Below are 8,153 nucleotides of genomic sequence, written 5' to 3'. Positions count from 1 at the left end.
ATCCAATTTGCATAGGTTTAGATCCATGTCCATATTTTTTTAGTTTTTTTTAAATTGAAAAGATTACGATACCATCAAATAATATAATTTATTTTAAATACAAAAAATATTTTAATAATTTTCTTAAATTGACACTCGATTAGCTCGTAACACCAACTCAATAAAAAGCGTAAAAAATTTTAATAAAAAAACCCAAACACAATCTTCAAAGTAAAAATGAAAGAACTAAAATATTAAAACACTTTTCTAACTTATCTTACTTTTCCTAAATAAAGTTCTTATATTTTTATTGTACATAAACAAACCTTATATCTTTGAGAAGAAAATTTCTTTTGATACGTTGTGACTTATTCTGATACAAGTCCATATTTCAAGAGAAATAACAATTGATGCTAAAGAGTTTATTTAACTATAAATTAAAAGCTAATAGTTGACTGAATCGATAAAGGACTTGGGTTTTATATAACAAAATTACAAGAGAGTAGTGCATAATTTAGAAATTTCTCTACTATCTTATGACTTATTGTGGCACCACCACCAATGGAGAAAAGATTGAAAACAAAACAAAAAAGAAAGGGGCAAACATTTAGAAACTTAATCATACATTTGTCCATCTAACTATGGCTACCATGAAATTCTAACTTGTCAGACTGGGGGCAAAAAAAGAAGGGAAAAGTATAAAGGAGGGTCGTGCTAATAAACAAAAGTTAGAGTACATATTATGTATTACATGAATGACTTTTATTACCATGAAAAGGGGCTAGCTCCCTGCAAAAAAATCTCATTTTCTACATCTTTTACCCATTGACAAACCCTGTTGCAAGTCTTTATGGCTACTGCCTGCACAGTACATTAATGAAACTTTTAAAGCTTCTTCAGCACAAAATAATGTATTCAGTATGTATTTAATACTATGTAGAAATTTACAAGTTTAATTATAGTTTTAGTCCCTCTTCTATGTTGAAAATTATGATTTAATTCCTATATTTTGGTTCCTCTTTTATGATGTTATTAGTAGGTACAAATTGATATCACTGTTGGTCTGTTATTGATTAACAAATTCATGAAAAATCCCCGTCATCACTTTAATAGTTATCAATTTGGACCTACTAATAACATTATAAAAGTAAAGTGAGTGGATTATGTAACATTAAATTAGAAGGATTAAATTGCAAATTTCAGCATAACAGAGGAACTAAAATCATTATTAGACCAATTATATATGTATATGTATATGTACATATGTAGAAGCAAACCTTGTCTGCAAGGGGATCGAATGCCGCATAGAGTTCAAAATCTTGTGTAACCCAGCAGAGTAAAACTGACAGAAAAATCATATTAATTTCAAGACAGTAAAATAAAAACTCCCTAGAAACTGTTTTCCATTAACTATACACATAACATTAGGAAAGGGAAAGTATTGATTGCCAAAACCAAAAAACAGAACTGTGACAAAGTAACTTTCTGCTATATAGTGTTATGGTTCAGATGTCAGCAAAGTTAATGTCTCAGAAAGAGACTTACCATAGTTTTCATCTCTTCTAAACTGAGTTTTATGGGGCCCAATTCCTTTATCATGCATGGAAGCATACAGTCTTTGGTAAGCTCTATATAATCTGCACAATAAAAAACCAGTTTTATACATATTGCTATATCTGTTCGCCCAGTATACAAAATACATTATACCATTAAACATGTAAGAAGTTGAATTGACCCAGTGAACCAAAATACAACAAACCTTTTCTGTTGCCGGGGACTGCTAAGTGGCGGAGAGAACTCAGAAGATACATATTGCTCGAGAAATATACTACGATAAATGAAATGCCAAAGTCCAGCAGGACCACCAATGCCAATAAATGGTTCCCTCGGCCTCTTAGGAGAATCTGTTGGAAGCCTCTCAGACGAATGAGTTGGAAGTCTTTGCTGGCCTAGGTGAGGTGATGATCCCGATCGAGGCAATGGGTCAAGCGGCAAATCCTCAACATGCATTCCACCATCAATCATTGACCTCTGAACTTCACTAAGAAAATTGGACTTCGAGAGAACAAGTTCTATGCAAATCCTATAAAATTTCAGTCAAATTTCTTAATGGTCTAGTAAGGAAGAAAATAAACATTTTACATTCTACATGAAGAGGTAAATGTGCTTTCACTGGTAAGCCATAGAGGCAACTAAATCTGGGTATATTTCCATTTGGTTAGATGGTCAAAGGTCAGACTCAAGATATGCAGTCAATTGATGAAGAATTTGGTAAGGTTATAACCGAAGTTCACTAGCATCACGATCAAATAAGGAAAATACAATTTACCTGCAATCTTTAAGATGATAGAACGCATCTGATCTGGTAGTAAGCAATATCAAATAGGTATCAACCTGCCAAAAGAAAGTAAATTTGTTCTTTGCTGATGGCATGATCTAGGTAGGGGGAAAAAATATGACAGCATTGTATCTAGTAGAAGTTGCACCAAATTAACCTATCGTGAACCATGTGTCAACTCACATCACAAAAATTAACGTATGCATACAAAAATGCCATAGGATTATATCTTGGTAAGCAAATTGGTGAGAATGATTCTGCTGTCCTGCATAAAGCATGAAGATCTCATAAGAACTAAGAGCCCATGAAATCATCAGCACAAAAAGACATTAACTCCACATATCTCTACAGAAGAAGAAAAGGAAAAAAAGAAAAGAAAACTGCTAAGAAGAAGCATTTTACAAAACAGCTGCAGAAAAACAGAAGAGCTAGTAAACATGCAGGTTGCTAATAGTGTGCAACAAGTTTCTTAGCTGGAAATTCAGTTTATAGTTCATCAGGAACATCAGGAAGACCCTTCATACAAGCTACAATGTTATTGAGATTACTGATTTACCAAAACAATGTTAGCTAAAATCCACATAAAACCAACAGATCCAAGCCAAAAGAGTCATCATTAATCATGTGTGCTTTTGAAGGCATATGCTATGAATTTTAAAAAATGCAAGGGGATTAAAGACTTGACATTGGTTATACTAACCTAAATGATTCTGATGACATCACAAAGTTTGAAAGTAGTAACATATCATCAGGATGAAGAGAAGCTTTTTGAGCACCCACAAGACTGATAACCTGAAATTGACCTTGTTGTAATTAAAATGCTTCAAGCAGTAAATCTTAAGGAGTTAAACACTAAAATAAAATAACAAAAACACAGATGTCCTTATTTTTAGGGGAAAAAAAAGGGATGAGGGAGTTTTACCTTGTGTTTACACATTAGTATGGCAAATAGCACCCCAGAATCAGCAACATCTTGCAATATGGCACCGGCAGCTTGCCTTGTTGCATAAGCAAGAGGAAGACAAGTGTATGCATGAATAAAGGTAGCTGGGTTCCTGAAAAATTAAAGAATAAAAAATTAGAAGGTATCATTCAAGTAAAATATGAAAGAAAATGAATATTGTAACTCACATCTCATCAGTAACACCAGTAACATAACTGTAATAACAACACACATCATCCTGTTCTGAACACAAGCAATTTTTACAACCAGAGTTGGAATGTGACAAATTGTTAAACAATCAGAACTGAAAACCTTGCAATTAATTTAAAATAAGTCAACCCCAGTAGGTTTGTTTTCAAGGGTTAAGCATGAAAGCAGAAAATGGGGTTGGTGGGGTGGGGTGGGGTGGGGTGAGGAGAGATCCAACATCTTAGTAAAACCCAGTGAAACACACCATCTGAAGGAGTTGTTAAGGGAAGAAAACACAAATGGTAGCGTGTGAAGAGGAGAGATTCAACATTATTATTTATTAGACATACAAAAAATAAAAAAAAAAACCTAAAGAAAACGCACCAACTGAAGGAGTGAACGAGGGAAGAGAAAACAACATCTGTTCCTCTAAGCAAAGGTGTCATGTCAAACTTAGGATTCTTCTCGAAGCATCTATTTATGGACTTCGTTAATATAAGTATCATCTGCATCCATTTCATAACCATTCAAAGCGAGTCAGTATGAGAAACACTTTTGGGTGACTTTATAAACAAGTAAAATAACAGGTGACAAAATATTTTGATCAAGGGAAATTAGCAAGCCTTGAATATGCTCCAATTTTGGGCAACCAAAGTCATCCATCCAAAAGAAGAGATTTGTGAGGGAGGCTATAAGAGATACCTGGCCGTAAATAAGCTCCAATTGTCCTTTTAATGATTCATAGGGCTCCTCTGTGCAGCTGATGCAAACTAAATAAATTGGTCCTTTCACAAGAAAGACCACCTGAACAACAAATACATTATCCCATACATCACTCCTCAAAAGATAAGGCTTTATTCTATAAGGGAAAGTAGGATCTTCAATGTTTAGGCATTCCATACCAAATGAATAAGAAAAAATGACAGTTTTTTATCAAGCTGTACTGTATTGATGAGGCCAACAGCACAACTTTTCATGTAAATGCGCCTATTTCAAATAATGCCAAACATTCTGCTATTGCATCATTCACTTTTCTTTTGAAAATTAATTGACATGTCTTGCCAAACATAACAAAACCATAACCATTTTGAGGATTAAGGTTCCACCCCTTTTAATGAAACTAAGCTACTTAAGACTAATGCAAAACAGTAACGCAATGTTTAATTCTAAAGTATTCAATTTCAATATGTGAAAGAAGAAACTTCAAAGGTCTACTTAGAAGATTAATCACTATGTGGAAGAGAAAGTATTTCAAATGCAAGTAATCTAATAACAACAGATTGCAGGGCTGTTAAATTAGAAAGTATATAAATTTCAAATCCAGAAATAGCAAATGTAACAATACCTGGTGCTTCCCAGCCTTGACCAATTTGACACGATCTCCCCTGAAAAGCAATGAATAAAATGTTAAAATTCCTTAAAAAACTGACATAAAAAGGATAAAAGTAGCCCAAATAATCACATTTGATTAAATACACGAATCATGACTAAAAACTAAGCAAGCTAGATTCAGCCAAGTACCCATTCTCCACAAAGGAAATGATGGCTTGTAATGTTGCTGAAAAACCAGCTAGCTTGTGTTCATCTCCATATCTGGAAGCCAAATGTATAGGAAAAAAATTTAAAACAGAATTCATAAGCAAGCAGTTTATATTAATAGTGCAAATTTTGCACCTTCCAGTGATGGCATTTGTAGGAACTATTGACACACCTGGAATATATTGGTTTACCAGAATTACTCAAAATAAAGAAGTGTTTCTTCCTCTTTCTCCATGATATTGAACCATCATCCTGCACTTCACTTATAAATTAAACATGATATAATATAGCAAGTATTGTTTAAAATAACTCCATTTTTTTTTTTTACATTCAAACCATAACATCGTTATTGACTAATCCTAAACTTCATAAAAATTCCCAAATCTACAATTCAGTGTATGAATATGTAGGATAATGATATGTGAAATGGCTAACCTCATCAACATGACGTTTACCCGGTACCCAAGCGGAGGCCTGAGTATCGGAGAATCCTTCGAGGGAACAATCGTTCCTTACTTCCTGAATCTCATCACCGTCAACCTCAATAGCTCCATCGATCCGAGACGCGGTCGAGGCACTGCTGCTCCCTCTCTCACCGGCATACCCACTACTGCTAGGACTCGAAGGCCTTTCGTCGCCAAATATTTCCCGATTCTGCACTGTTAATCGTTCGTCCTCTTCCTCGCCGTTGCTTCTCTCCCGATTCAACGATCCATTGGTGACTCCATAGCCATTTCCACGATTAGGTTCCAATTCGACAGGTTCGGTCAATGACAACAAACCGAACTGTTCATCAACCGGTTCGAGATCGGAATTACGGTTTAAGCCGGTGGACTCATCAACAGAAGACGAAGATGAGATAGAATCCAACGACATTTACTTTTTATTCCCTCTTAGAAAATCAAATCTAGGGTTTTGAGCTGGGGGAAAATGAAATTGAGAAAAAAAATTATAATTTAAGAACACCAACAAGACAATTGCATTCAGCTACCAGTCCAGTTGCTGTTTTATGTTGGTGGGCTTCGCTGCAGAGCAGGCAATTGAAAGCAAAATATGCTTTCAGTCACTATACTTTGACAACTTTAGGATTTAGTCATTATATTTAAAAAATTTAAAATTTATAATCATCTTATTACATTTTAAAATCTTAATCAAATCATTAAAATAAAAAAATCTACCAAAAAAAAGTGAATTGACTAATATTTTTAAATTAAAAATTATGATTTTTTGTATTTTTATATACATTTTAGTTCATATTCAGAGTTGGTGAAATTAAAATTAAGATATTTAATTTTTAACTTTTTAAGTATAGGCTTAAATACTAATTTAACCCCTGAATTTGACACATTATTTCAACTAAATGGTTAGGTTTTTTTTCTCCACAAAATATTATCAATCTTTTTTGGGATAAATATAAAATTGGTACCTGAACTTGTCAACTTCTCCCAGATTGGTACATATGTTTTTTTTTGTCCTAGATTAGTACTCAAACTTTTTTTCGGTCTGCTTGTTTGGTATCTGAGCCTAACACCCTTACTTTTCTGCTAACCTGGCAGCACTGGCCACTAGCGCACTGCCACGTGGCATCCTCTTTGGCCCTTATTTTCCTATTATTTTCTTTCTCATTTTCCCTATTTTTCATTTTTCCTTCCCTAGCTGTCTTGCTTTTACACCGCTAGCCACTATCCGACCTCCTCCGGTGAGCTCTTCGACCAACAACGACCACCACCTGACTTTCTTTCTTTTACTTTGGTCTGCTAATACGAGAGCAAGGCAGCAAGCAACTGTAAATTTTCAAGCTATGGTTTGCAAACACCCATTTCGTTGACGTTGCTAGGCCACCATCCGGTCTCCTTCGATAAGCACCAATGACATCACCAGAAGACTTGTTTCTTGAACTATTAAACTCAACAAGCTGTAACTTTTGCAAAGATAGAAACTTTCATATCACATTTGAAGCGTCTTCACAAAAATGTTAAAGTCAACACTAAGAAATCCTTACTTTCCCATTGTTTTCTAATCAACAAGAAAAATATCAATAAAAAAAATTCAAAATTGAACCTTAAAAAAGAGGATGAGAAGTAGAAAATATATCCAAGTGAGAGTAAGAATCGAAGTAATAATCAGCACTAGTTTTATCATCTTCTCCACCGCAACCGAAAAATAAAAGGTCGAATTCTCCTATGGAAACATCTTCGCTAGCTTTGTTAACGACGACAATTCAATCATCAATATTGGAGCTATTGCTGGATATTTCCTTGTCACTGGCGTCTTGGAAGCAAATGTTAGCTCATTCGAATTTGTTCGAAGAGTTGGTCGAGGTTTGAGTTATGTTGCTGCTTTTGTGGTGACCCATGTTCTTTTGTATGACAGTTATTAGGGTTTTGTGGAGTAAGTGATGAGAATATTAGGGCTTTTGTTAGAGCTTTTTGCTTGTGCTTGGGAGAAATGTGGGCTCCACTATGGCGTGAGCACTTCTGCTTGCTTGCATTCTTACTTTGTGTCTATGTATTTGCAGAAAAAATGACAATGACAAAGTTGATTGCTACCTTGCTCTCGTATTAGCAGACAAAAGAAGGTCAGACGATGGTCATCGTTAGTCGGAGAGCTCACCGGAGAAGGCCGGATGGTGGATAGAGGTGTAGAAGCATGTCAGTTAAGGTGGGAAAAAGAAAAAGAGAGAAAATGAGAAAAAAGAAAAAGAAAAATGAGGGCTAAAAAGGACACCACGTGGTGGCGCGCGAGTGGCTAGCGCTGCCACGTCAGCAAAAAAGTAATGATGTTAAGCTTAGGTTCCAAACTAGTAGACGGAAAAAAAGTATGGGTACCAATTTAGGACAAAAAAAATCATAAGTACCAATTTGGGAGAAGTAAATAAGTTCGAGTACCAATTTTATATTTTTTTCCTTATTTTTCAAAATACTTATGTCTCCACAGTTATCTACCAAATGTTGGTGAATGATGATTGTTCCAATATGAGGCTTGAGACTAGATGATTAGTTTTCTCCTTGTGTTTTCATTCTTTGTTACCAAAGGGAGTCTTAGGCTTAGTTTGGATGGACGATGTAACACCCTTAACCCGAATCATTCGCCGGAACAGGGTTACAGAGTATTACCGGAGTTTACAAATTGATTATCAGACATTTCATTTCATTTAGCATTCAT

The 8,153-nt window shown here is 34.9% G+C and overlaps 1 protein-coding gene across 1 annotated transcript; it reads right to left on the bottom strand.

Annotated features, from left to right (window-relative positions):
• Positions 1-430: 430 nt before the first annotated feature.
• Positions 431-5,984, bottom strand: LOC105788944 (vacuolar fusion protein MON1 homolog). The gene is made up of 14 exons (XM_012616044.2): positions 5,424-5,984; positions 5,161-5,240; positions 4,971-5,042; positions 4,795-4,834; positions 4,152-4,253; positions 3,834-3,955; positions 3,240-3,372; positions 3,018-3,109; positions 2,501-2,582; positions 2,309-2,373; positions 1,739-2,062; positions 1,525-1,616; positions 1,257-1,321; positions 431-840 (listed from the first exon to the last, which is right to left on the bottom strand). The coding sequence occupies exons 1-14, from the start codon at positions 5,862-5,864 to the stop codon at positions 745-747; spliced, it is 1,806 nt and encodes a 601-aa protein (XP_012471498.2). The 5' UTR covers positions 5,865-5,984; the 3' UTR covers positions 431-744.
• Positions 5,985-8,153: the final 2,169 nt, after the last annotated feature.

The sequence above is a fragment of the Gossypium raimondii genome, chromosome 2 (genome assembly GCF_025698545.1).
Source record: "Gossypium raimondii isolate GPD5lz chromosome 2, ASM2569854v1, whole genome shotgun sequence".
Lineage (NCBI taxonomy): Eukaryota > Viridiplantae > Streptophyta > Magnoliopsida > Malvales > Malvaceae > Gossypium > Gossypium raimondii.
This window is presented reverse-complemented; position numbering and strand designations above follow the sequence as displayed.

What these genes read in the sequence shown, in the direction of transcription:
- LOC105788944 (XM_012616044.2), bottom strand. Translation starts at nt 5,864, where the DNA reads ATGTCGTTGGATTCTATCTCATCTTCGTCTTCTGTTGATGAGTCCACC. An exon ending in TCAAGGCTGGGAAGCACCAG is followed by an intron (nt 4,254 to 4,794) that starts GTATTGTTACAT and finishes TTTGTTGTTCAG; the next exon opens with GTGGTCTTTCTTGTGAAAGG. An exon ending in TATCATCTTAAAGATTGCAG is followed by an intron (nt 2,063 to 2,308) that starts GTAAATTGTATT and finishes GAAATTTTATAG; the next exon opens with GATTTGCATAGAACTTGTTC.